Consider the following 27,771-nt stretch of genomic DNA (forward strand, 5'->3'; position numbering starts at 1 on the left):
ATTTCCTAGTTCTTGCCACCTTGTGCCTTTTTTCCTCCCCTTAAAACTACTCCAAAACACATGAGTGTTCCACACTTGGTAGAGGGGTATGTGTTGGGGAGGGGTGTGAACGTGTCCTCTGAGAATCCACTCTGGTCTGGCCACAGGAAATTTCTGCACATCAACAGAAACTTACTTGGATGAATCATGGAATATACAGGCCCTTTCTGCTTTTAAGGCAAAACAAGACACTATTAGTGATGTTTCTGTGCCACATCCAGAGCCAGGAGTGTAAAACCAATTATCTGTTCTCGGCAGCAGCCTTGTGACTGGTTTCAGGCTTCCAATCACAATGAAGATAGATAATTTGATTCAAATTTGGAAGGAACAAGCAGACTGCAGCATGGGCCTAACTAGAGACCACAGGGGAAACTTACTGGCTGGAAGGTCTTGGGAAGTAAAAATGGGCAGAAGGACATCAAGTCTGAGGGAAAAAGGGACAATATATCTGCAATCAGCAGAGCAGTTCATCACTTCCAAGTGCCCAAAGCAGCCAAATTTAGTCTGTGCAGTCACCCTCAGCCCTATCAGTGACATTGAAACACTCGTGCTCCCAACATCATCATGCACTGTCCAGCACAGCACTCACTCCCACCATGACTCTGCACTTAGAGCAAAGTGATTCTGCACCTGCACATTCCTGGAGAAAACATTTGAATAGTTCATGTCTCAATATAGTTTTAGAATTTTTTCCCAGGTTCATGCACTGTTTTATAGGCTCTTAAAGTGATTTACTGACAAATGTGAAGGCTGCTTTATTCAGAGTGAACAGTCAACACAACTTTACATTTTGCCATTTACTACAGAAATGATACAAAACCTCCAGATACCAGAGCAGGTAAGTACAAAAATGCAGAACACCCAGACTTCTCTGGATTTGTTGATAAAACAAAAGAAAACCCCAAACCACCACAATTTCTGCCTTCTTCCCTCCTTTCTTCTGAGGGTTTTCCTTTCAAAGGAGCTATTACATTGCACATTTGTATGCCCTCACTTCCTCTATCCATTCAGTAAACAAACAGCCCCTGGATACTGTAGGGAATCAAAGGCTCCATGGAAGAGGCTCAACATCAACCTGAACTACAACCTTAAAAAAAAAAAATCCCGTTGATCAAGTAGTACATGAAATTATCTAAAATCCTACATCCCTTTTCCAAAGGTTCCTTTTCCACTTTCTGTCTCTCCTAAACCAGGATGACACCAATGTGTAATGGCACAGTGACAGTCACTTTTGCAGGACATGGCAGCCTCCAGGTTCAGGACTAGTCACTGAGCTCCAGGTCATACTCAGGATAGAGCTGTTTTGTAGTGACCCCTCGGATAACAGCTAGGAAATAAAGAAACAGCATTGCTTTCATTAAACAAAGATCAGGGGAGTCAGAAACGTGGTGTTTTCTTTCCCTAATTATCCCATAGCACATCCTATAGCCAAGAAACCCAAGGTTTTGCAGCTGTGCCTCCTGCTTACCCAAACACCTTTTTAAAAGTGAAGAATTGTAACACAAGCTTTGCCTCCATGGTAGCAGCTTCTTTCTGCATGAAAACACTGACTAAAAAGGCCTTGAACAGCTTTCCCTTTCTTACCTAGCTTGCCCAGGAGCATCTGCCCAGCATCTTTGATTTCATTGTACTCATGGAGCAGAGAGATGTGCTTGTCCAGTTCCTCCAGGCTGTAGCCCCTGTAAAATAACACCAGGAAGGTCACAAATGACACAGAGGGACTGGGATTTCCTGCTGCTGTCGGGGACACCAAGCCTGGCACCTCAAAAGCAGAGACTCAACACAGCAGAGTGCAGTTCCTGCAAGCCCTAAACATGAAGATCTACACAAGCTCAAGAAAGCCAATGCACCCAAGTTCTCAGAATCAAGTAGAAACAAGAGTAGGCTGTGGTGAATTCCTTTAATACACATCTCTAATCTGTATATAGGGAAAAAAATAAGAATCATAGAATCATTTAGGATGGAAAAGACCCCCAAGAGCATCAAGTCCAACCTTTGGCTAAGCACCACCATACTGACTAATCCAGAGCACTTTGTGCCATATCCAGTCATCTCTTGAACCCCTCCAGGGATTGTGACTCCATCACCTCCCTGGCCAGCCCAGCCCAATGTTTAATCACCCTTTCAGCAAAGAAATTCCTCCTGATGTCCAACCTGAAGTTCCCCTGGCATAGCCTGAGGCCATTTCCTCTTGTTCTGTTGCTAGGTTTGTTTATCCTTGAGGATAAATGAAAAAGAGTTCTGGAACAGCCGTTATTGTTCTACCATTTCCATCCTATGCACCACATTTACCTTAGAAAATATCAGTGTTTCACAACAAATAACAAGTGGCTAAAATTATCTGTTCCCAGTAAACACATAATTACCGCAGGAACACCCAGGCTAAAACAAATATCCTCTTATGCAAGCTCCCAGTAAAACTTGTTTTGCTTTACCACACCAAGTGGAAAGAATTCCCTCTTGTCTCTAACAAGTCCCATCACTTACAACACTGTAACCAACATTGCACCATACCAACAACAGCATCACAGAAGGTCAGCTCTCAGCTCCAATTCCTGGATCACATTCTATTTTAAAAACAAAAATAATTAAGGCATCAAGTAAACACTGAGCTTGCCAAGGACGTACTCTGACAATAATTGTGCAATTTCCTGGTCTAGAGCAAGGTCTTTCTGTTTCAGCTCTTTGATTTCACACCGCAGGGCTTCTTCGCTGGCTCCATTAGGCTGGAAGGACTTTGGAGATGGGATCTGTAGAACACAGAAGAGACTTAGCAGGAACTCAGCTCTGGGTAAGATGTTACAATGCTGGAGCACTAATGTGAAAACAGCGTACATGTCACTCGATAAAACAGGAGAAAAGGAAAAAAATCCCCCAAACCCAGGGTGGGCGGGGGTGCATCAGTGCACATAACACTAGCGTGCTCCATACCACATCTAACCACACTTTCGAGAGCTACACTGTAAAGTGAAAATAAATAATTAAAATAATTTAAATAAAATATATTTTAAAAAAAATTAAAACGAAAGAATTAAAATCACAATGTGCCTTTTAGGAGAAACTCCCAGCACGACACAGTGCAAACTGCGGTGCCGGCGCTAACCCGGGGAGCCCTCAAGGGAAAGCCCTCCCCACCGGGCTGGGCGGAGCCCCCGAACGAGGGGACTCGTTCCCCGGGGCAGCCCCGCGCAGGACTCACCGGTGCCCTGAATCCGGCCGTGCCGCCCCGCCGGCCGCCGGGCCTGGCAAAGCAGAGGGCGCCGCGTCAGGGGCCGGTACCGCCACCCGCCGCGGCGAGGACGCGGCCCGGGAGGGGAGGGGCAGCGGGGAACGGCTCCTACCTCCTGGGCAGGGCCCGCGGCGGCGGGCGGCGGGGTGGGCTGCGGCCCGCGCCTGGCGGGACCCGCTCGGCCAGGGCTGAGGGCTCCGCTGCAGGCCCGGAGCGCCCGCCACACCGGACAGGCGGAGTCCCTCCGCCACGGAGAACGCCGGGAGTTGTAGTCCCCTCGCCACAGGGAACGCTGGGAGTTGTAGTCCCCTCGCCACAGAGAACGCCGGGAGTTGTAGTCCCCTCGCCACAGGGAACGCCGGGAGTTGTAGTCCCCTGCCGGGCCCGACCGTGGCGGGGCTGCAGGTGACATTGGGTGTGGCAGGATACAGTTGTCCCCCGAGGGCCGCAGTCGAGGTAGTGACATTTGGTGCTTCAGAGACATCTCAGCACCGCGCCTCAGCTGGGATGGGGGCTCAGGAGATTTCGGGGTCACTCACACAGAATCATTGAATCAATCTGGTTCAAAAAGACCTCTAATTCGAAAAATCACTCATGTGATGGAACATCATCATGCCAACCAGACCACGGCACTGGGTGCCATGTCCCGTGTTTACCCTTAAGCACCGCTGCAATGTTGTTTTCGCAAGGTGAGCACTGCCCACGCTCCCGCTTGTCCCTGTGTCCCACCGGCCCCCGCAGTTCCCCCCGAGTCCCGCACAGAGGCTCGGCCGGCGCTGGAGGCCCCGTCCCGCCGCAGGAGCCGTGTCCCTGTGAGCGCCGTGTCGCAGAGCCGGAGCTGCCCGAGCCTCAGCTGCTGCCGCGCTTGGAAGGTCAAAGGATTTGGGATCACACAGAACGACCCTGCCGCCTGCACTGCCCGCGGGATCAGCCTCGGACACCAAGGCCGGGACGCGGGGCGGGTGTGCGGGACAGCGAGGGGAGCCGGGCTGCCCCTCCCGGCATTTGCTCTGGGCTGTCGGATAACTACAGCAGCGGGACAGAGCCCGGTGTCACACGGGGGCCGGGGTGTCCCGCGGGGCCGGGCTGCCCCGCTCCGTCACCCCGCGGTGTCCCGGGGCGGAGCGGGGCCGGCCGGGGGCGGAGCCGCCGCCGCCGCCGCTGCTGGCGGGCTGACGTGGCCCGGGCGCGGGGCGGACATGGCGGACGGCAGCAGGCAGAGCCGGTTGGCCGCGGCCAAGAAGAAGGTGAGGGGCCGGCGGTCCGGGCGGGACGGGACACGGCGTGCCGGAGCGGGGGGCGGCTGCGCACCGCGAGCCCCGCGCGGGCCGGGCCGGGCCGGGCCGAGCGCGGCCTCCCCGAGGGGCGCGGGCCGGGCTGCCGCCGCCCCCTCGCTCCGGGCCCGGGAGCTGCGGCTCTCCGGGGCTGCGGCCCGGCCTTCTCGGCGGGCGGCCGGGGCGAGGCCGGGCCTGGGTGGCTGCGGTGCCGCGAGGGTTCCCCGGGCTGCTGTGCGGCTGTCGTGTCCCCCCCGCCTTTCCTTTTTTCCCCTGTTTTTTCCCCGTATTTTTCCCCTCGGGGCGGCCCGGCTGCCTGCGTCCCGGCGGGATGCGCTTCTGTGTCAAAGTCACAGAAACGGGAAAGTGTCCTGGAGCAGTTCAGGCTTCCATTTTGAAATCCTACCAATAATGGGATCGTCCTCCGTCCTTCTCCATGCCCCGCTGCCCCGCCGTGCCTGCTCGGGGTGTGCGGGCCGGGGGTGCCGTTGTTTGCATAAACAGCTGCCGGGTCTGGGGCTCGGGCGTGCAGGAATTGCACAGAAATGCCGGCAGACCTGGCGGGATTCGAGTTACATCTTATCAGACCGGCACTTCCTGGGCGAAGTGGATGCGATTAAAAATCATTTGTAGATTGTTTCTCCCCTTAGTTTGCAGTTGTTGCAGTGTCTGCTGTGGGGATTGCAACTGTCCTTCATAAAATCTTCCATGGAGTGGAAAATACTACTATCAGGCAGTGCTTTCTCACTTTGCATGTAGGATTAATTGCCCTTTATTACTTTTGCCTCATTGCTCTTACTTATAACCCTGAAATCCCCCAAACCAGTGCTTTCAATCTCCTTTTGGTTGTACTATAGAGTGTGAAACAATTTCCCAGGAACAGCATTGGCTGTAAACAAAAGTTGAATGTTTACAACTCTTGTCATAAACCCATCACTTTGGTCTTAACTTTAGCCTTCTCTGGGCTTATTTTGATTCCTGTTTTTCTCCCATACTGATAAATTCATGGAGGAGCATTCCTCTTGTCCTTACACTTGATCTGTATTTTTACCAGTGAAGTTAGTTTTGAGGGGTTTTTTGGGGTTATAGAAGGCATATTTTGTTTGGACTTCAGATTTGTCTTCTTCTGTTCACAGCTGAAGGAATATCAGCAGAAGAACAGCCCTGGAGCAACTGCAGGAACTAAGAAAAAACGCAAAACTAAAGAAAGCAGCAGACCTGCGACTCCCACCGCTGATGACCAGCAGTCTCCAGAGAATGTGAGTGTCTCTTTCTCTGAAATCATTTGCCACCTCCCTCTTCTTTGGTTTTCTGGACAGTCTGACCGGAGCTGGAAGTGGTTGTGCTGGGGTGAGAGCTGAGTGGTGTAGGTGCTATATGAGGTGTTGCTACAGCAGTTGGCATCTGCCTCCTCTGGAAGGTGCAGCTGGTGTTGGAGGCTGTCCAGTGGTGCCCTGGGTGTGCCCGGAGCTGCTGGGCTGAGGCGTGTGGTTCCCACGAGCTGGACAAGGCTGGTTCCTTGGCTGCCTTGGATTGATGTTTTCTCTCTGTCCTTCTCTGAGCCATTTCTCTTTCCCCTTTTCTTTCGCTTCCTGTAGATTCAGAACATTCTGAAGGTGCTGGTGTCAGACCTTAACCGCTCCAATGGGGTAGCCATACCCTCATTGGACAAGAGGAAGGTGAGGCAGTGCTTGTGTCCCTCGCAGTGACTCGCTCTCCCTCCTGCATGTCCGGGTTCTGTTCACACTGAGCTCCATCTCCAGGATGGAGCCTTGTCCTCACATATCCATTGTCAGTTGCTTCAGTTTTGTTGCTGTTTTTATTAACATGGAGCTCTTTCTTACCATTGCTTGTTAAGTGCTTGTTTCCTTCTGGTTAGTGTCAAAGTTAACACGTCAAAAAGTGAGCCTTGTCAAAAAGTCTTTCTTGAGACAGCTGAGCTTGGAGGATAACAGGAATTTGGGGTGAGGCAATAAACTCATTTGTAACCTGAGGAAGACTGCAGTAGGAAGAGGCAGTGATTCCTTATTCTGTATTTCTTCTGCTCTTAGTGTCATTGCTTTGTTTTCTGGAGCTTGGTCTCTGAAGGGCATGTTTCTGCTCATCTCCGGGCAAACAGCTGCACTGGCTGGTTATTCCAGCCACCCATTTTATGACAGGCGATGAAGCTGGCACAGGTGATGTACAGTCTGGCAAGTACCAGGGGTGTAAATATGCTTAGGCAGGAAGTCAGATACTTCAAAGCCAGGCATGTACAGGCTTCAGCCTCTTCACATTCCCAAGATCCTGAAGAGGAAAGGGCAGGAATTATGCCAAGAAGCAAGAGAAAGGTGCATACGTGAACAGCCTTTTAAAACCACTTATTTTCAGACAGTTAGTTTGTTTAAAATAAGGCCCAAACTGTGATAAAACTCAGAGAAGTCAAATTTTGTAGCCGAGAATGTTCTTGCAGTTTTGTTGTACCAAAGCTCTGCTTTGCATTTTCACTTGCATCGTTTTGGTAGCTCATTTCCCTGCCATTGTTTCAATGTAGGTGTCATAAAGTAGTTCATTGTTATATTTAATGCATATCCATGGGTGTCCAGCAATAAATATAACTACAGTAATCACATGGGGTAGCTGACAGATGAAGTGAAACCTGCAAGGTGGAATTCCTTTTTTCCTTTTTTTTCTTTTGTCTGATAGTATGTCTGACACACAGTTCCACCAGCTGGACTGTGTTGTGTAGGTTCTGTAGCAGCAGAATTCGAGTGATATGAAGACACACTGTCAGCTTTGGGGTGCTGTGTGTGCCTCAGAAAACTTGTGTTGTGACTGAAGTGTCCTGGGGATTGTTTTCAGTTAATACTTGTCAGCTCAGCGTAAGTTAAATTTTGGGAAGAGAGAGTTGTTTCCCATTGGAGGGTGAGATGGAGATAGGTGGTCCAGTGCTGTTGCTGCAGTGACACTTAGCCTTGCAGTAAAGGCCTACCTGTGTCTACAGCTTTAGTCATGTTCTGCACAGGGAGAATTTATTGCTCTATTCATTCTTGTTTCCCTTTTCTTTTTTTCTCTTTTCTTCGGAGATACAGTTTGATCTGATTGGCTGTTTTGGAATTTTTGGATTGTTGTGCCTGGAGTTTTCAGAATTATTTGAAAACTAATCTTTACCTGCAATATGTAATGAAAGAACAATTTCTCATTCCAGTTCCTGTCTTGTAAATCTCCTGAGTCAGGAAAATGCTGTTTTAGAAACTTGATGCTAATAGGGCAGAAAAGCTGAAAACTGGCAGCTGAGCTGCTGCTGCCATTGGTGTCTCATGTGAGGCAGAGCCCTCCCTTCTCTCTCACTTGAGCTTTCTTGGCTCTGAAACAGAGGAAAACGAGCAAAGTCAAAAGTCTTTGTGTGAAAGCAAATGGATCCTACTAGATGCTAAGCTGAGCAGAATTACTGACCTTTTATTCTATATTGTTGGAATGTCACAAAGCATAATTTCCATATAAGTGTTTTGCTTCTATTGCTTTCTGTTTCAAACAAATTCAAGTGTTCAAATATTTTTGGGGTTTTTGACAGTTCATTACAAAACTGCTCCTTGTGAGGAAAGGAGGAAGGAGTTCTTGTGGTTAGGGAACATTACTGGTTTCTGCATCTTGGAAGTATTAGCCAGAATTAATGTTCTGATCAGAAGAAATTATCATTTTGAGATGCACTGGGAAATTAATTCTTCCTGTCCCTCTGATGTTTATATTGATGAGTGTGTGATTGATAAAGGTGAAGTAACCTTTAGCTGGAAGAAGTGAGGGAGTTCCTGACCTTCCTAATAAGCACCTAACATATATTGCTCCTTCAGAGCATCTGTACCTGTCCTGCTAAAAAAAAATTCAGAAAATTCTTGTTTTCCCTTTGTAGTCTTCCAACTTACTACCTTCATTAAATCTGTCTCCACTGTTGCTGTTTTAACCTTGCTGCTGGATTAGTGAGTGAAGTGCTGAGCAGGTAAACAGGGAATGCCAAGAGAGAGATTTCTTGATTCCTGTGAAGTGCCAGGAAGGAAGTGACTGAAGTAAAAGGGAACTCTTCTAGGTGGAATTGCAGAGCTGCAATATATTGGTGGGGCTGAGTGCTGAGATTATCTCTTTTGTTTTGTTGTATTTTTAAGTCATGACTTACTAGAGCTGGATGATGAAATCAATCAAATTAGTGTAAAACACAAAAGCACTGCTGGACCTTTATGGCTGTAGTGCTGTGCAAGGAGATGAAATGGGTCAGTGCAGTGTGGCTTTGTAGAGGGGGCTGCAGATGCCATCCATCCTCCCACAGAGGCTGGATGAGAACTTGCTGTCCAGAAATAGTTTTTTGGAGCTTCTCTTTTCTATTTAGATTCTTCTAGTCATGGGATCCATGGCTGCAGCAGGGCCACAGGCACCTGCTCCCAGCCACCCTCCCTCTGGCCTGTTCATAAATGTCCTGTTTCTAAACTGGTGGGTCATGGCATGCCACAAATTTCACCGAGTTTTAGACAGAGAACTTGAGTCTGACTAACCCATTTTTGAAGTAGTCATGCCTCTGTTCTTTTCCATCTTCATTTGCATACAGTGATCTGTGTTTTCCCCAGGAACACCTCGAAGGTGGTGCTTTTCAAAGCACAGTGACATTTGGCTTTGCCCTTACTTGATTTTTGGTGAACCTTTTGCAGTGAATCTCATGTGTGAACTCAAGTTTGGGTGACATTATTGCCCTGTGTTAAAAAAGGGAGTTGGATTGTGGGACACTGGTTCTTTATGGAAGGACACACTCCAGGACAGTGTTTGTGGTTGATGCAGCCACCTCTTTGCTCTGGGGAGAACACAGGTTCCCTTCCACATGTTTCTTAATGACTGTTCACATCTGTCTGCTTTTCACAGGCAGGCCACAAGGTGATGTGTTGCTGTGTGTGTTTGTTCATTTTGCATGAAGGCTGTAATCCTGTGCTGTGTTTTGTGACAGGCATACTTTGACAGTGATGTTGCCACTCGTAGTGCTGAACAGCTTGCTCCCGATGTCCCTGTGCTATCTAACAGCAACAGCCTCCCTAGTTGTGGTTCTGTTCTGCCTGCTCCTGAGAGCATGCAGCTGACACAGGTTTGTGACTTATCATCAATACTGCCATTGAACCATTGAGTGTTGGTTAGCGGTGCCACATTAGTGTGGAGAAAGATGACCTTCATAAATATGACATGACTAGTTCAGGTTTTCTCCTGTTAAAAATACTACATTCTCCACTCTCCATGCAGTCATCATCTGTCTGTGAGAGCACAGGGAGTACTAGCAGGCATGTGGCCCTGCAGCTTCCAAAGCTATTTTCCTTGCCCTTCTCTGCTATTTCATTAGCTGAAAGTGTCCTTAATAAGACAGGTCTCCAGTCCAATCAGTCTGTATTTCCTTTTATAATTAAAGATTCAGTTGTAGTTTTTTTTTTCCAGCAAAGTGTTGATTATCCTGATAAATAGGAACAGCAGCCTGATACACTTGAATTTCTCTATCCCAGGAAACCCAGACTCACACCACTCAGAGATTATGTGTAAGCCAGGGCTGAGTTGGTGTTTTAAATTCATCTTCCTTTGGGAAGCAGTAATTACAGGAGCTGTGAAACTTGAGCCCAGGTGTAATCAGGTCTTAGTGACACATTCATAAGTGTGACTCCCATCTTTTACAGGCTTGTAAGTTTTTATGTTTTAATCCACAGATGAATGAAGCTGCGGATCATAAAAATGCTTTGGATGAGAACAGGTGAGTGTCTGTGTTGGCTTTGCAACAGGATCCCAACAAATTAAGGTTTTATTCCTGCCCCAGTGCTGTGCTGATTTGGGCAGCTCTCTGGGAGAGGTCATTCATTGCCAGGTCTTTGTTCCCAGGTCTTTCTCGTCAACAGAGGGTCTCCGTCAGTTGTCTGAACAACTCAATGGCCTGGTTTCCCAGGTACTCCTTTTCATCCATTTGTCCCATTAATTCTCTTGCTGTTTGATGTGGAACTTTAGGCAGACAGCTCAAGGAAACACTCTTCAATCTCAGAGACGTCTGAGCCATCCTACTAACCAATGTGATACTTAAAACATTGAGGAGCAAAAAATCCTGGTTTAGGAATTTAAGGTTTCAGCAGTAGGACGAAAAGCAGAGTGGGATGAATGAATTGTAGTATTCATGGCAAGATGTACATTTGATTTACTGCAAAAGAATATGAAGTCAGTCTGAATAATTCACATCAACTTGTCACAGGGGCAGCCAGTGTCTATCCTGAGCCAGAAAAGTCTTTTCAGTGCCTGTGTGTGGTTGTTTGAAGTGACAGGTGCTATAAGGAGTGTTACACTGATAATGGGATCTTACCTAATAGTAATTTGCTTTGAGGACTAAAACTGACTTACTTGATTTACTTCTAGTCTGCATCGTATGTGAATGGAGAAAGTGCTGTTTCTTCCACAAATATTAAGGAAATGGAAGTAAGTTGTTCTCACAGTCTGTCATGTTTGTTATTTTTCTTATTTGCTACTGTTGATCACTTGTTTGGATTCTATGCTTATAGCAGTGTTAGTGAGGCTTAACTGAATGCACTGATCACATACATCACTGTGTAGTGTCACCTGGCGCTGTAACTGGGTAGTTGTGACCACAACAGTCAGAGGCAGTTATTAGAGATGTTCCCAGTTTGGGGACTGGGGGTTATCTAGCTTCCATGCAACTGCAGTTCTTATTTCTGATTCACTTTGATGTCAAAATGAGGCCTCAGCAGAAACGGATAAAATAGGTTGACGTCCCAGCTGCTTTTGTTCAAACCACAGATTTTATTTTGTTTGGAGAATCTGATCATAAAAAACTGTGATAATGATTTATTTTTCTGTCCTTTTTAATTATTGCTTTTTTCCTTCCCTCCTCCTCTTCTGCTCCTTCCTTTTTCTCCTATATGCATGTGCCCGTCAGACACGTTACCAGGAGCTGGCAGTAGCCCTGGATTCCAGCAATCTAACTAACAAACAGCTCGTTACAAAGATAGAGGAATTGGTAAGAAACAATCCAACCAACCAGTTTGACATTGTCTTTGCTGCTCCTCCACGCTCTCTGGGTGTCTGCAAGGTTACGGGTTCCCTCACAGTGCCACAAGGAAGGCTGCTTACACAGCACTTTGAACGGAACAAAGTGGGCTGGGTGGAAAACCTGTGAGAGGATCAAAGCCTAAGGCTCTTGTGCATGTGGTAGCTCATCTGAGGAAGCAGAAACAGAGTTCTGTTGTTTCCATTTACGTGTGCTCTGTTGATGTCCTCACACTGTCCCTGGATGATAAGCATCCTCATAAAACAGCTATTTCTGGTCCTGGTCTGAATCCTTGAAATACAGAATTCTAGTGCTGGCAGCATGTGAAAACCTGTTTCTGCAGGTGGTGATGCTGTTCTAAATATATCAGCAGAGTGGGAGCAATAGGTCCAAGAGAGCCTGGGGCTGTTTTCTGATCATATCCTCAGCTTCTCTTGGCACAATGAATGAACTGCTTTGTCCTGTGGCCTGCATGGATTCCTGCTGCTGCTTTTCAGCCTTCAGCCTTAACACTGCAAAAAATGCAACTAAGTGGATCTGTTCCAGACTGAAAAGAGCCTTTCTTGTGTGAAATACTTTCCCCCATTTTGTTCCTCTCTCAAACTACACTTTTCCCAAAGTTCAGCATTTCCCATTGCACCCCATGACCCCTCTTTTTGTTTAATTTTTGGTTTTGGGTTATTTTTGTTCTGTTCTTTTTGTGTTTTAGTTGGGCTGCAGAGGTACAGTGCATTGCCCACTGAGGATTCTCATTGTTTGCCAGCTTTTCTGTTTGTCTGGAACTCTGTAGGGCCTTTGCTGCATTTGTGCTCTTGCCTTTGCTTTTCCTGGTTGTGTGCTGGCATTGCTAAAATCAAAACCTCATCATCTTTCCATCTGCAGTCATGTTTCAAAATGCACTGAGGTAATAAAGAAACACCTTGGTAATATTAATCATTTGGGAAAGAGGAAAAAATACTAATTATGTAGTTACTTAAGAAGCATCTGTAAGAAAACTGCCAGGGGGACAAGAGCAGCAAAGGGCAAACAGGGTTTGGTGTCAGCCTGGGCAGCCTTTGTCCCTTTCACACCTACAGATGCACTTTGTGCAGTCACACATCTCCAGTGTTTCACCCATAAGACTGAAGTTGGCTGGGACAGAATTATCCCTTTCCTTGCATCTGGCTCAGCTCTGTCTCATACCACCTTGGTGGGAGCCTGCCAATGTACGTGCAGCTCTGCATGACTTGGCCAGTTGTTAACTGGGATAGAGGTCTAAGGAATCACTTAAAGGAAAGGACTTTTGCTTTGGGATTTAGGTATTTGTCTTTTATTAAAAGCATTTTTGCTGATTTTCCTAACACATGAGTTTGATTAATTGCATAGATGTGGGATATTGCAAGTTTAAACTGAAGTTGCTGGATGCTCAGATAGGAACATAGAGGGGTTTCAGCAGAATTACTGGAGGGGAACTGTGATACTGGACAACGAAAAGCATATCACATGTATTAGTGAAGGGAGCCCCAAATCTCTTTACTTCTAATAGCTAAGATGAACTTCCTAGTCTTCTACAGAAATGGAAATTCTCCTTGCATTAACTGGGCATAGATCCTGCTTCATCAAAGTGAAAATGTATTTCAGCAATACGAGAATATTTTCTCTTAATATTGGTGCATCAATTTTCTTCCATAGAAACAGCAGAACCAAGAAGCAGTGAATCAGCTGGAGAAGGTAAAGTGTGTCCTATTTTTGGATAGATACAGAAATAGGGATCTATTTCTCTGAGGAGTAGAAAACACAATAGATTGTGGCACAAGAGTGCATGATCTTGTATTGTGTTAGATTCAGTTTTATTTGTAGCATAAGGTTTAGCATTTTGACTTCACAAGTTGGGCCTGACAGGCAGCATTCTTATTTTGACCAAAACTAATATTTAAATGCTCAAGTTGGAGGAGTGCAGTGGGGGCAGGAGTTACAGTTTAGGTCCTTGCCAGGAGCTTCCATTCCAACACTGCCACGTGTGTGCTGCAATGATTGCACTGTGCTACTGCTGCTGGTCTGGGATGGAAAAATGTTAAGTAATTCAAATAACAGAAAATTAAGCATGTCTTTAAAAATACTGGCATCATTTAGATGCTATAAATAGTACCAATCAATTCCTGCTTTTTTAGTTTGACGTAAAACAAGGGTTAACCATCTGCACGTTTGTGCTGACCTAGCATTATTCGTTTCTACAGGAAAAGAAGGAGTTTGAACAGAAATTTTCTAAAGAGCAAGCAGCACTGAGGGAACAGTTACAGGTAAGGTGGAGCCTCCCTTACAGTAATATCACCTGACTTCTGCTGTTTTGTGGATTATTGAGCACTCATAGCCCTTACCCTGGAAGGCAGAAGTCTATTCCTTTAGCAAAACTGTGAGTGTCAGCCAGACTGTACTTAAGTGCAAGACCTCTTTACTTTTGTGACAACAGTGATGTTGCAGTGGCAAGCAAAGAAGTTTTGTGCTGAGCTGATTTTCCTTTCCTGAAGGTTCATATCCAGACCATTGGAATTCTCGTTTCTGAGAAGTCTGAGTTGCAGACAGCCCTTGGGCACACTCAGCAAGCTGCACGGCAGAAATCAGGTACGTGACTGTTTCTGCAGCTCAGGCTGGTGGCTGAACTGTGGATGTAAGTCACAAACATGGCAGTTGCTGGCAGCAGCTCACAGCACTCCCTGACCCCTCCATGAACAGCCTTTGGCACTGGCACTGCTGCTGTCATCGTAGCTGCCCCCAGATGGGAACTTGTTGGTCTCGTGGCAGTTGAGGTTCTGTTGTGCATCACTTGTCAGTTGTGTTGGGCCTGGTGACTACCCCAGACCATTCCTTTCTAATTCTTTTAAAACTTGATTTCCCTTTTCTGCCCTGCCTCCCACACAGCTGTCATGTTAATCTAGGTCTTAGCTGAACTTTTTATTCTGAGCTACATTTGAGCAATTTATTCTAATAGAAAAAAACCCACCAAACAACATACTGTCTATTGTTCTGCAAAGAAGCTTCATCATCTTCCTCTAAAAGTGAGGCAGGTAGTTAGAGAGAGCTGTGCTCCCAGGGCTGTTAGTGAATCACCTGTAGAGCCAGGAGTGGAGCCAGTTTTGCTGATTTACAAAGTTCTGTGCTGCCTGAAGAGCTTGTTGACAAAGTAGAAAGTGCTGTTCATCCAGTTCCGAAATGCTTTTTGTGGTCTAGCCTCAATGACTGTGCTCTGACTTGTCCAGGAGAAGCTGAAAGCCTTGCTGCCCGTTTACATTCGTCTCGCCAGCGAGTCTCGGAGCTGGAGCGCACTTTGTCCTCCATCTCCACGCAGCAAAAGCAGTCAGAGAAGGTAAGAGTCACCTCTGTTTATGCTTAACCAGCAGCTCTGCCTTTGGCTGTTTGCTTATTACTACACTGCTGCAAAGTCTGCAGTCCCTGCTTGGAGAAGAGGCAGGAATTAACCTTGTTAATTGTTAATTAACCTTTTAAAGCCCTGTATTCCCCATGGTCAAGGTAAACTTCATTCAGGTTTCTGTGACTAATCATACGGTCCAGTTGGTGTCCTCAGATCTGGCACCTCACTTCATTAGTCTGGCAGCTCCACACAGGAGAGACATCTTGTCCCAGAAATCTCCATCAAGCACACTTTAGTATTGTCTTTAATCCAAAAGTTTGCAGAAATACTTGCAGCTTCACATTTGAAAAGACTGAGCAGACTTATTCCTGGAAAATTCAGGAGGTTCTAAGCAAACCTGTCCTTGAAGTTTTTGCCAAAGTTATGACCTTTTCTGTTTTAGCTGATGTGTTAAAGGTGAAATGAAGTATTATTTGTTTTGCTGAAGTCTATAGATGAATCAATAATTTCCTTTTTCTCCAGCATAATAAAGAATTAGTGAAGGAGCGAGACAACCTGAAACTGGAACTGTACAAACGAAGGTAAGTCCTTTCTGCTCATTTCTGCAGAAAAGCCCCAAAACAACAAATGGCAAAGACCACAGGTGGTGACTTGGGAGGCTGGATATTCAATTAAAAAAAAAAAAAAAAAAAACAGTCACTAGATGTGATGTTTTTGTGATTCTAGCTGCCAGGAAGCATTGGTTTGTAGAACTTTGACCTGGACATCAGCAGGCCCAGAGCCACTTTTAATTTTTTGTTTGTTTTAGCAAAAGTAGTGAGGAAATAAAACAGCAGAATTCAGAGCTGTCAGAGAAAGTTCACTCCCTGGTGTCCCAGAACTCAGCTATGAAGTTGGATGTGGAAGATTTGCAGAAGAAATTGGAAATGGCTGAACTGATGATTCAACAGGTGAGGGCAGAAGACACTGATGACACTGCCACACTTTCTTCTGAGAGAGGGGGCAAGGCTTAACTCCTGGTTTTAAAGGAAGGCGTGAAATCTCATCAAGACATCTTCCTAGGAAAAAGCTTTCAGCAAGGCCTCAGGGGAACAGAAAAGTTTGTATTCTTTAAGGTGTTGGAGCTGTTGGGTGAAATGTGGAAATACAGCAACTTTTGATTGTATATGTTCAGGACTTTGGTTTTTTAGTTCTGTGGTCTCATTGAATAACCAGCTGAGTAGGGGTGGTGTTTGTACCCACCAGTGGAAGGTGGTGAATTGGACAGTGGCAGCTTGAAGTCAGCTGGGGAAAGAATTAATGGAGCCAACTGTTAGCAGGTCAGAGAGCAATCTTGGTGTAACCCTGAGCCTGGGAGGGAAGAAAATGCTTTTTTTTTTTTTTTTTTTTATTCCTAGAATGTATCTTAAGTTATCCTTGAAATTAAGCCAGCTGGTGCTCTTCTGGGAAAAGTACTGTGCCTCAGCTGAACCAGCCTTCCAGCCTTGCTGCTCAGTCCACTGACATGCTCCAGACACTGGTTTTAAATTCCTGACATGTCTGACAACTTTTAAGGTCACAGCCTTTTATACCATCTGATATGGCTGTATAATGCAGACGCTGGAAATGCACAAAATATCTGAGCCAAAGTTTGATTGAATCCTATTTTTTTAATTAGAAAAATAACAAATGTAGAACTGGTAGGGAGGAGCTTCCCAGTTCAGCCTGTTTTATAAGACTAAAATCTCAGCTTTTTGTTTTTAATCTCCCTGATTTTTTCACACTGAACTTCACTATGAGTTGGAACACTTAAGAACTGTGGAAGGTTACAACATGGATCATGTGGCAGGTTATTCTTGGGGGAAAGCCTGTGCAGAAACTAACATTTTGCCTAAACTTTCTGATTTTTTAACAGTTCTCAAGCCAGGGAGGAAGTCTGGATGCAAACCAGCAGCTGCAGATGGCTCTGGAGGAGAAGGCAAGCCTAGAAACCCAGGTAGCTCAGGTAAGAGGTTGTATGAAACATGATTCAAATCTTCATGTCTGTAAGGAATCTTGTGGGGCAGAAAACTGTAGTCTGAGCTTTGCACTAACACTGGTTTCTTCAAGTTTTATCCCTTAAACCAAATATATTTAGCCAATATGATGTTGTTTGATTTTGTTTTGAGCAGCTCTCAGAGTCACTCCGCCAGCTGCAGGCAGAAAGAGATCAGTATGTGGAGAAACTGAGGGAGGAGGGGAGCATTTGGCAGCAGCGAGTGCAGCAGCTCTCTGAGCAGGTAACCCCTGGGGCAGCATCCCAGCTCTGGACAAGCACAGGCAGCAGGAAATGCTCCATGAACATTGTTGTAATTTTAATTTGTGTGGCCTTGCAGGTCCACACAATGGCAGAGGAGAAGGAGAAACACATGGCCAAAATTCAGGAGCTGGAAGACAAAGTTGCAGAGCTGTTGAGCACATCAGGTAGGGCTTCCAAAGTGGGGCTTCCCACTGCAGAGTGGAGCTGGATAACTTTGTCCTGCTGTGCAGATGCTTCTGCAGAGGAAGCAGGAGGTGTATGTAGGTCTGATGCTGGGAAGGCAGATGGAGACAAGGTGACCCTAAGAAACCTTTTCTCTTGGGAAACAGGAGAACAAGTGAACTCCTGCAATGAATGGCCCAGCAGCCTGTTTATATCTGTAGTATTGGCCTGACTGTACTGTCAGCCTCTCTGGCCCAGGAGTTTGGGAAGGCAGGATGCTCCTGCTAGGGCTGTGAGGGAGTCAGCAGCAGACAGCAGGATGCTATGCATGGGTTTAGGGTAGGTTTGCTCTTTGTTCCTCTCAGTGCTGTGCACTGAGGATTGGATACTGCAGCTGCTGATCCCTTCTGGGTCACAGAGCCCTATGGGCTGGGGTGTGCTTTGTGTATCCAGCAGAAATGTGTCTCACCCAGCCATTTTCCCTGTGACTGAGCCCCTTCTGATTGCATTTCCTCAGCAGTGAAGCCCATGGATATTGAGCCTGCCTCACCACCGGGCCCCACGGCAGCTGAGCTGGGTCTGCAGGAGGAGATCCAGCGGCTGCAGCAGGAGAAGGAGGAGCTGCAGGGGCAGTACCAGGCCCAGGTCCGGGACAACGAGCAGCTGAGCCACCTCAACCGGGAGCAGGAGGAGCGGCTGCTGGAGCTGGAGAAAACCGTGCAGCGCTACAGTGAGGAGGCTGTGGACAGGCAGCAGATCCTGGAGGACATGCAGAGTGACAAGGCCACAATCAGTAGGGCACTGAGCCAGAACCGGGATCTGAAGGAGCAGCTGGCTGAGCTGCAGAATGGGTTTGTCAAACTGGTAGGTCTCTTCCATGCATCTTTTCTCACTGCTTCCCTCACTGGTGCAATCCTTTTGTAGTGCATATGTGAAAAACTGGCAGCAGCATTATCCCTCTCTTACCCTCTGAGACTGTGGCTGCTCCATCCTTTGATACGTAGTGCCATTCCAGGAGGTTCCCTCTAGTTCCTTACTCCCTCAGGTGTTCTGGCAAATGAATCAGTATCTTTGTGCAGAACTGTTTCTTTTCCTTCTCCTCCCTTGGCAGTCAGACTGTTTCTGTCCCTGGGTATTCCTTCTGCCCTTTTACCTGAAGATACCCATTTCCTGTTCCCTTGTATTTGCCCATGTTCTCAACAGTATTCTTTTCTGCTGGTGTCATTCTTATCCATCCTAGAGCTGAATCCTTACTCTTTGCTTTGCTTTCAATATAACACTTCCCCTCTGGGGCCCTAGCAGACTGACACATGTCAGAAAAAACTGTTGGGTTTTTTCTTTAGTCCTTTTTGAACTCCTTGTTTTTGCATGTCTGTGGCTCTCTTTGGGATATTCATACCACCCATCTGCTTTGGAGCTGACAGGCTGCATGATGTGCCAGGCCTCTTCTTGGCACTGTCCCAGCACTGATTCCCCTGTCTCTTTCCTTGTTCTTCTCCATCTTCTGAACCTTTATTTAAGCTATTTACTACCTAAACAGTGAATTTATGGCCCTCAGTTACAGTCCATAAAAACACAAGGGATGGCACCCTGTTGCACTGGGAACTAAGGTGGTTTATTGAGAGCCTGTTTCATGGTGGCTGGGGCAGTTTCCTTACATAGTCGTGTTTGTCTTGCAGACAAATGAAAACATGGAGGTTACAAGTGCCCTACAGTCAGAGCAACACGTAAAGAAAGAGCTGGCCAAGAGGCTTGGGCAGCTGCAGGAGAACCTGGCAGAGCTCAAGGAGACGGTGAGCACCAGCAGTGGGATGGCAGGGCCGGATTGTGTAAATTGCTGGCAACTTCCCAGACACTGATGGAAGGATGGAAATGGGTATTGCAAAGATCCAGCTGGGAGCCTTCCCCTGTCATCTGCTGCCTGATGTGGGGGACCAGCATGTGGGGGCAGATGGTGGCTGTCCGCCTGGTTGGTGGCTTTGGGGCAATGTTGACAGTTTAGATCATGTCACACGGATCAGCTTTTCAGGCAGAAGGGTTTGATGTGGTGGTTTGACCTTGTTCTCTCAGCTGGAGCTGAAGACACAGGAGGCCCGTGGCCTGCAGGAGCAGCGGGACCAGTGCTACAGCCACCTGCAGCAGTACACCCTGGCCTTCCAGCAGCTCGCTGCCGAGAAGGATGAACTGCACAAGCAATTCCTGCTTCAGACACAGCTCATGGACCGCCTGCAGCACGAGGAGGTCCAGGGGAAAGTGACAGTGGAAATGCACCTGAAAGAGCTGCAGCAGACAAAGGTAACAGTAAGAAGGGACAAGTGGAAAGATGGGAGGTAATCAATAAGTGAGAGATTTGGTCAGTCCCTTCCACCCTGGGCTGTGATTACACCCTGTGCCCTACAGATGAGTGGTAGCTGTCTGGAGCAAAGTACTGCTTGTGTGTGTGTATGTGGTGCTACTGTCTGAAGATGGAGTGAGTGTTTGCAGTCTGGCTTGTGCAGGTTTTGTGATCCTCTACTTCTCTCTTGCAGGAAAGTCTAGAAGCTGTAGCCAAGGAAAACAAAGAGCTGCAGGCCCAGATCAGTCAGCTGGCAGCAGAAATGGACGGCAGGATTTTGCACCAATTAGAGGGTGAGTGGCTGCATCAGGGAGGAGGCAGAGCTGGGTTCCCTGCAGCACTGCCTCCTTGTTCACCTTGCTTCTTTTACAGAAGGTGATGAAGCAATGACTGAAGAAATCCAAAAACCTTCTCTTGTGATCCCAGAGAAGTTTGAAAGCCATGATGAAATGGTGAGTCTTAATGGGTAGAAAAGCCTTTGATTTTAGTTCTAAACAAATATCTAGTAAAGGAAAACAGTTAAATTGCAGAGGTTTATCAGCTGTTATCCTACCAGCTGAGTGCATTCATGAGGGAAATACAACAGTTCCTTGTGTACAGCAGCAAAGCCAAGACTTCTGCAGCATCCTTGCAAAACAGGCTGGAAGTCTGGCAGTGGTTTCCTTATAATGACAACTCAGCTGGCAGAGCAACTCTTTAATGGAGCTTTGATGATGATGTTCTTTTTAGTTTGGAGGGCAATTTGGAAATGGTGTCAAATATCTACAAGATTTATCTGCAAGTACAGTCATAATACTGCAGTCAAACAGCTCTCAAGGGACCCAGTTTTTAACCTGCACTAATTGGGAATGAGAAGAGGCAGTGGCTGCTGCCTGGCTTAGTTCCAGGGCAGTCACACAGTTCTTTGGTTTCACAGCCATAAATAAAATGGGGTAAACTCTGTCCTGAGATGCACCATAGATCCTGCTGAACACAGGGGAAGCACTAATGTTCACTCTGAAATTCTTCTTAGGTCGCTTTCGTGACCTCTGCCATGTCCCAAGTGGAGCAGGAGCGAGAAGATCTGAGGAAGCAGCTGGCTGCTCAGAAGCAGCAGTGCAGAACCCTCCTGCAGCAAATCACAGCTCTTAGGCAGGAGCAGCAACATCATGTCATGCTGGATGGAGGTAAAGTCTCAGTACAGTTTGGGGACAGTGTGACCATGAGGTGCTGGGCCAGCTGGCCATGGCTGCTCTGAGACAGACCTCTGGGTCTGTGAGTGCATCCTGCCTCAGGAGAAACTGTAAATTACACACATCCCTTCCAGGCTCCATTATGGATACTGTTCCAGTGGAGGTTCACGAGGCTTTGAAAACTGCTATGGACAAGCTACAGGTAAGCAAAACATCTCATGTTGTGTCAGCCCTATTACACTGCTCAGCCAGACTAGGATCCAGTGTCAGACAAACACAACACAAACAGATTGCAGGGGAATAAGCAGCAGATGTTCCATAAAAAGATGCTCCTTCCTAAAAACCTTGCTCACTGCTTGGTTGTAAAGGAGCAGGATTTGTTCCCCAGCTCAGAGCAGTGTCAGGGAGTGTTATCTTTAGCACAGGTGCTGTCTGTAGGTGAGCAGCCCAGGTGACTGACCCCACTGTGTGTGTGCAGTTGCGTTTCACAGAGCTGATGCGTGAGAAGGCTGACCTGAAGGAGCGGCTGGAGGAGCTGGAGCACCGCTGCATCCAGCTGTCCGGAGAGACTGACACCATTGGTATGTTGGGGCAGCACCAGCACAGGCTAGAGCTTGCTCAGTGCCTTATTTATGTGAGGAACAGGTCCTCAAATGGCTTTTGGAGCTGGAGCTCTCGAACTACCAAGCCCTCCATGTCTCCTACTGCTGCCTGACTGGGCTAGGTCTCCACTCCAGGGCTGGATTTCCTGGGTCCTCATGGCTCGTACCTCACTATAGGGCTTGTACCCCAGTCTTGCAGACACTCCTGAGGCTTCTCTTGTGTTCCAGGGGAGTACATTGCACTGTACCAGAGTCAAAGGGCTATCCTCAAACAGCGGCATCAGGAGAAAGAGGAGTATATCAGCAGGCTCGCTCAGGATAAGGAAGAGATGAAGGCAAGGACTCTCTTCTGTGGTACTACTGCAAATAGGGTGGGCCTGGGTAGTGCTAATCTTTGTGTGTTTGTTTGCTAATTCTGTGACAGGAGTAGGACTGCAAACCGCAGTGGTGTGTTTGTGTGCATGTTTCATGGGCTTTCCTTTACTTTGGTACAGATGAAACTACTGGAACTGCAGGACTTAGTGATGCGCCTGGTCAGGGAAAGAAATGAATGGTACAGCAAGTATGTAGCAGCTGCTCAGAACCCAGAGTTGCTGGCAAGCCAGACTGAAGGTGTGCTTCCAGCAGAGAGGCGCATCGAGCTGAACGCCACCGACGGAGCAGGTGAGCTGCAGCCAGGACAAACTCTGTGCAGGGGGAACAGCCCCTGCTCCCAGCCTTGTGTGTGGATGGGAGGAGTTACCTGCCTGCCTTGTCTGTGCTCCTTGCAGGGTTACGAGAGGTGAATCTGTCAGATGAAGCAGAACACGAGGCTGCTGTTCATCAATCCGGTTTCCCCCCTGCTGACAGCAGAGCTGTGCAGCCAAACCAAGAGGACCCCACAGCAAAGCAAATAATGCAGCTGCTCAGAGAAATCCAGAACCCTCAGGAGAGGCTGGGCTCCCTGCTGGAAAACCCATGCATTCCCTTCTTCTACCGTGCTGATGAGAATGATGAGGTCAAGATCATGGTAGTTTAAGTGGTGCTATATCTTACTGACAGCAACTTTCTGTGGGCCTCAAAGGACTTGACGGACTTGGACGTGCCCATACCTCTGCTCATTGCCCTTGGTGAGAACAGGTTCCTAAAGACATCAGTAAAGAGAGATTGTATCTGATGGAACTCAAGCATCAGACCTCATCTTCTCTTTTCTCTGTTACTTGGTGTGCTTGGAGTACAGGCAGACTCTTAACTCATCCTGGGAGGCAGCTGGTGCTGCCACATCACCTAGGCCAGGCCCAGACTGGGGGCAAAGGGAGTCCATGACTTTTGGCAAAACGACTTAATCCCTTGTCCCAGATTCTGCTGCCACAGGAGCGTCACACGGTTCTGATCCATCACTCACCTGTCATCAGCCCAGTTCCTTCCAGGGCTCCCAAAATAACTAACTGTTCTGGTAATGGACTCTTTGGACTCTCAGCAGGTTGGGTTTGTTTTCATACTACGTATCCTAAATTCCCCCTTGCTGCTGCAGCCCTGCCTCTTGCACCTGTATTTCTGAACAGGGCCCCAGCAGGCAGCTCCTGAGCAGCACAGCCCTGTCTGTTCTCATTGCCAGGGGAAGGGACCGATGGGAGCCTTGAGGGGTCTTTTGGTTACTTGACAAAGCTTTATGTGATTCTTGGGAGTGGGGTGGAAATGTAACTGCACTTTGAAGGATGATGTGTTTCACTTGTATGTGTCTGAAGGTTTTATTTATTTTAAGAAATGGGAGAGATTAAGTAAAAGGAAACCACTTAATAAACATGCTTTGTTTTGAATTTCTGGACTTTAGGGGTTCTAGTTCTCCATCTCTGAACTTTCCTCTTCTCCCATTTTGGTAAGGGTTGAAGGAGATGAGTGGAAACCAAGATCCCATGGCTCATGTTTAAGGTCCTGGGACATAGGGCAGCAAGGCTGGTAATACCTAGCCCTGCCTTGAAACCATAGCCCTGATTCTAAGCAGAAAATAGAACATGGAGGGAGAAAAGCACTCCCTGAAACAGCAGCAAAACAAATCTGGGTGTGGAAGTTTATGCCATGTAAACTGCGTGTCAATACCCTGCAACTGATTCTGCATTCAGGCAAGAACTGCCTGTTCTTAGGATGGGTGGTGTCAACAGTGGAGTTTTGAGGGAAACCACACAGGAGGTTAAAGGGACCTGATCACTGGAGCTGTGTAATCAAACACAGGAGTTTGGGCTGGTGCCTGAAGCAACATCAGCTGCCACCCTGTTACGTGCTGAGATACAAGATGGAAGCACAGGAACACAGATTTGTGTCTGTTCAACAGGAGAGATGGGTCACACAGCACAGTCAGTGCTTCCCTGTGAGCCCCCAGGGGAGGCTGGTTTTTGAATTCCTTTCATTTAAATGGCACGAGTGGTGTCAGTCTCACCTCAGCACAAATGACTGGGCTCCCCAGAGCATGGGGTATGAACATCCTGTATCTGTGTAAAATAGTGTATATTCCTTGAAGAGAGACTAAGCCTGTTCAGGGTGTACAGCTAGTCAGGCTATTCATAAATCTGTATCATAACTAAGTGGGGAAGAGCTGTGATTTAAGACAAAGTATTACTGTAAAAGGAATAAGTAGTTATTGGGTGTTTACTCTAGAACTGTGAAGGAGACAAGACCACTGAAGAAGGTCTGTGGTCTGTTGCAGAGGTGACTTAACCCTGTTACAATTTGCTTTCTGAATAAACTTATTCAGAGGGGCACTGACTAGAGGTATTTCTTTTGCATAGACCACCTTGAAATTTGGCCAGAAAAAGAGAAGAATGAATTCTTTATTGAAAGCACCTGTCCTGACAGTGATGCTATTTTCACTGAGCTTTCATGAATGCTTTCTGTAGAAACTCCTTACAAACCTGAGAGGGGCTCTTGGCTAGCATTTCATATAATTTCTGGCTTCAGATTAATTTTCTACTCTGACCCCTTTCAGGAGTGATTCCTGGACCTCACCTTTACTCAATGTCCACTCCACAAGCACTCCAGGCAAAAATCTCATTTTAAGAAGGAATTTGTGTACAAACTCCACCTTCTGTACGCCCCATCTCTGAAGCCCCTCCACACAATTCCTTCTGCACAGGGATTTACCTTTCTGCACCTGACAAGCTGTTTCACTCTACTGCAGCTCCTGGACACTCAGTGCTGATGCAGATCTGCTCCACCTTCTCTATCAGTGACAGCCCCTGATTGCATGTACAGCTTGTTAACTGTATGGGATGAAAAGATCAGGTTATAATCAAACACAGCTTGAAAACCACCCAGAGAAAAAGCAAGAGAAAGATAGATGGTTTTATTCAAGTCATGGAGACCTTCATTATACAGAAATGAGAGTTTATTTCATCCAATAAACAAGAGTGACAGGTAGATCACAAACTGCATCACAGCTACTACCAGCACTGAGACAGTTCACCCACAAGTCTGGGGTAATACAATAACCCAACTGCACACAGCAGAGAATTTGACAATCAGCTCAAAAACTCAACATTGGGATTTGGTTAACTTTTTGGATGTGTGTGTGTATATATATATATATATGTATATAGATATTCTTTTCCTACTTAAGTATTTCCTAAAATTCACATGGAAGCACAAATGGCTTTTAACACCTGGACATATATAGATTTTTCATCTTATATATATATATATTTATAGATATTTATAACAGTAAAGATATGTTTCTCATTACTACAATATACTTGTTTAACTCCTTTAAGCAGCTGGGAAGGAAAAAAAAAAAACAAAAAAACCCCCCAAAAAACAAAAAAAAAACCCCAACCAAACCAAAACAACAAACCCCAAAACAGTTTCACTACAATCACATCTGATATGTGTGTGTCACAAATTACAAACAAAACAAGCCATGTGTGAGATTCGAGTCAGACCATTCCAGGACAGAACAGCTAAGAGGCAGGCAAAGAGTCTCAGAGGGAGCAGGCCTACATGTCAAATGGTGGTTTTGGGCTCTCCGGGCGGGCGGGACTGGCCTTACCCGGCCGGCTGGAGGTTAAAGACAAGAAAAACAAAGAAAAAGGAAAAGGGAAAGGGAAGGAGAAGGGGGAGAAGTAGTAAAACAATCGTTAAAATACAGAAAGGAACTGGCATCAGAACAATAGAGGATCCACAGCAGAAATTTAGAGTAACAGCACTAAAACGAGAGAACTTCAACAGCAATCAGGCCTGGAGGACAGCCTGCAACACGGGTGGTTCATTTAGCTCTGCTAGAGACATGACATCTGAGATGTACAGGGTTGATATATTTTTTAATTCTCAAGTCTTTTTTTTTTTTTTCTTTAAATACATGTAGCATGAAAAGTAAAAACCAAACTTTAAGATGAGTTGTGATCAACAATGGTTACAAGTTTCCCCAAACACGTACCATCCACATGCAAGAAAAGGCTACGGAAAAAGTCACCACAGTACCCCAAAAACACTGAAAGATATGCTTAGTTCAAAGCAGAAATATTTTCAACAAAACACCACACAGTGAACTCCCTGAAACGTTTGGCTGTCCGTTTGCAAGGGGGGAGCAGTGTGTCTATTCCCCTCGCCCTGCTGGGTTCAGGAAAGTCAGCCAAAAATGGTGATGCAAGACAAGTGCTGGCAGGAGCCAGCGTGCCCCCAGCAGGAATGGCCCAGCTCCAGGAGTGTGAGCAGGTCCGTGAGCTCCCTGCACGCCGAGGTGTGTGTGCTATCTCAGACTTCCCTCGGGCAGGACTGGGCTGGTCCACTGATTCCCCCCTTACTGATCTCCCTGCCTCACTTAGATATGAAGTTGATTGCACTGTTCCCAACATGAAATTTTTGCACCTTAGAAGTCAAGCTAATACACAGGACATTTAATCTGTTCCTAACGGGTGTCGTGTGTTTTGATAGCGTATTTTTGCTAAGCCACGCTTTTGTCTTAAAACTACAAGGAAAGAAAACAGCTACAGTTCAGTCCTGGGTGCTGCAGCTAACGGGCGCAGGCAGGACACTTATCCAGGCTAGACTAGGCAGGTGGAATTACTGGACGGACAGCCACCACTTGGACCTGAGGATGTCCCTGTGGCTGATCTCTCCAAGGAGCCTGTGTACTTCAGAGATCCATGCCACTGAATGAAGGCTACTCTATGCTCACAAAGCAATACAGGACGCACGAGCGAAGACGAAGAGCTCAATCACTAGGCTAGAGTTTTACGACACACCAGGGAGGGGTGGTGGGAGGCAGGGGTGTGGGATGGATGAGAGGAGTGACTGTGGCTGTGGAAGGGAGGGTGGAATGGGGAAGCCACCAGCACGGCACTCGTCGCCAGCTGTCTACAGCCTCAAGTTATAAATCTAAGAGGGACGGTTCAGCCGGTCGGATTATGGTAGGTCGAGTAGGTGAGGCGGGGCCCCTTCTGCTGTGAAAAAGCAGGAAACAAAAACAAGAGAACACACACTGTGGTTAGCACAGCAATTGCAGTCACAACCACACATGCTTCTCCACTTTGCCCGAGCCAGCAAAAGAATCCAACCTGAGGCACAAACCCCCAGAGCGCAGCTCCACAAAGGAGGCTCACAGGCACTGGCCTTTCTCCACAGCACAGATCACCAGTAGAACAATCCCCTGGGCTGCCAGTTTTGCTTCCCTATGAAATTTGGAAGTGCAGAGATTTGCTGCCAGTAAGTGCCCTGGCTCTGGGATGAGTGGAGAAGCATGGACAACAGTGAGCTCCTGTATCAAGCACATGACAGTCACACAGCATGGATGGGGTCCTCTGAGACGCGCTGCTGCCAGAGGCTCTTGGCTGGATTGGAGGAGCACCTTCTACCCCTGCCCTCAAAGCTACTGCAAGCCTGAGATTCCCTGCTCTGACATGAGACTGATCTTGGATGTCAGGGGCAAGCTTACAGCTTTGAGTTTCCCAGTTCTGGCACAGAGCAAATGCAGCTTCTACTTTGATAAAAGGAACTTTTGCTACTTCTTCTCCATTCTGTTCCAACTCTTTTGCTGATACTTCAGCTACATAAATGGGCAGCAGCTTAAGTGTTTGCCCTCTGCATGGATTAAGTGTTCTAGAATCTCCTTCCTGTAAGGGACTGGGGGGAAAAAAGCCACAACAAAAACAAACAAGACAACACCCCTGACATGGCTCTCAGCTGCAACATCACTTCAGTCTCAGACTACAGGCTGTAAGAAAGCTATAAATAAAAATGTGTTCTGTAAGAGTCCAATCTGTATTTTTCCTTTAAAGTATGCTCCCTGCAGTATCTGCGACCTCAACTGCATTTTGCT

At 46.9% G+C, this 27,771-nt stretch overlaps 3 protein-coding genes across 29 annotated transcripts in view; 1 reads left to right on the forward strand and 2 right to left on the reverse strand.

Moving 5' to 3' along the window:
- Nucleotides 1-769: 769 nt before the first annotated feature.
- Nucleotides 770-3,767, reverse strand: SWI5 (SWI5 homologous recombination repair protein). Its single transcript, XM_072936755.1, has 4 exons — nt 3,381-3,767; nt 2,668-2,789; nt 1,624-1,718; nt 770-1,366 (listed from the first exon to the last, which is right to left on the reverse strand). The coding sequence occupies exons 1-4, from the start codon at nt 3,750-3,752 to the stop codon at nt 1,302-1,304; spliced, it is 654 nt and encodes a 217-aa protein (XP_072792856.1). The 5' UTR covers nt 3,753-3,767; the 3' UTR covers nt 770-1,301.
- A 603-nt stretch (nt 3,768-4,370) lies between these two features.
- Nucleotides 4,371-23,284, forward strand: GOLGA2 (golgin A2). Of its 9 annotated transcripts, none has more exons than XM_030286410.4 (28): nt 4,371-4,515; nt 5,679-5,801; nt 6,141-6,221; nt 9,509-9,643; nt 10,248-10,291; nt 10,417-10,480; nt 10,939-10,998; nt 11,477-11,557; nt 13,259-13,297; nt 13,804-13,866; nt 14,095-14,188; nt 14,824-14,930; nt 15,459-15,517; nt 15,745-15,886; nt 16,831-16,920; nt 17,087-17,194; nt 17,291-17,378; nt 17,894-18,240; nt 19,056-19,169; nt 19,447-19,671; nt 19,905-20,004; nt 20,084-20,163; nt 20,724-20,877; nt 21,018-21,085; nt 21,362-21,464; nt 21,714-21,820; nt 21,980-22,148; nt 22,256-23,284. In XM_030286410.4, exons 1-28 carry the CDS (start codon nt 4,468-4,470, stop codon nt 22,501-22,503), a joined length of 3,141 nt encoding a protein of 1,046 aa, XP_030142270.4. In that variant the 5' UTR covers nt 4,371-4,467; the 3' UTR covers nt 22,504-23,284. The 9 variants fall into 9 exon arrangements, with proteins under 9 accessions (XP_030142270.4, XP_030142271.4, XP_030142273.4 ...); XM_030286411.4 differs by having other exon boundaries at nt 17,897-18,240; XM_030286413.4 differs by lacking the exon at nt 11,477-11,557.
- A 1,500-nt stretch (nt 23,285-24,784) lies between these two features.
- Nucleotides 24,785-27,771, reverse strand: part of DNM1 (dynamin 1) — a 63,925-nt gene continuing 60,938 nt past the window's right edge. For 6 of the 19 annotated variants that reach the window (XM_030286426.4, XM_072936749.1, XM_030286419.4 and 3 more), the window contains one exon: nt 26,401-26,896. In XM_030286426.4, the coding sequence (XP_030142286.1) occupies nt 26,824-26,896 (73 nt within the window). In that variant the 3' untranslated portion in view covers nt 26,401-26,823. Of the gene's footprint in view, nt 25,512-26,400; nt 26,897-27,771 lie in introns of those variants that run through there. The other 13 variants (XR_003963070.4, XR_003963066.4, XM_030286432.4 and 10 more) reach the window with 6 other exon arrangements.

Source organism: Taeniopygia guttata, chromosome 17, assembly GCF_048771995.1.
Source record: "Taeniopygia guttata chromosome 17, bTaeGut7.mat, whole genome shotgun sequence".
NCBI lineage: Eukaryota > Metazoa > Chordata > Aves > Passeriformes > Estrildidae > Taeniopygia > Taeniopygia guttata.

What these genes read in the sequence shown, in the direction of transcription:
- GOLGA2 (XM_030286410.4), top strand. Translation starts at nt 4,468, where the DNA reads ATGGCGGACGGCAGCAGGCAGAGCCGGTTGGCCGCGGCCAAGAAGAAG. An exon ending in CACTGAGGGAACAGTTACAG is followed by an intron (nt 13,867 to 14,094) that starts GTAAGGTGGAGC and finishes CCTTTCCTGAAG; the next exon opens with GTTCATATCCAGACCATTGG. An exon ending in GAACGCCACCGACGGAGCAG is followed by an intron (nt 22,149 to 22,255) that starts GTGAGCTGCAGC and finishes TGCTCCTTGCAG; the next exon opens with GGTTACGAGAGGTGAATCTG.
- SWI5 (XM_072936755.1), bottom strand. Translation starts at nt 3,752, where the DNA reads ATGTCTCTGAAGCACCAAATGTCACTACCTCGACTGCGGCCCTCGGGG. An exon ending in ATTGCACAATTATTGTCAGA is followed by an intron (nt 1,719 to 2,667) that starts GTACGTCCTTGG and finishes GTTATTTTACAG; the next exon opens with GGGCTACAGCCTGGAGGAAC. An exon ending in GATGCTCCTGGGCAAGCTAG is followed by an intron (nt 1,367 to 1,623) that starts GTAAGAAAGGGA and finishes TTTATTTCCTAG; the next exon opens with CTGTTATCCGAGGGGTCACT.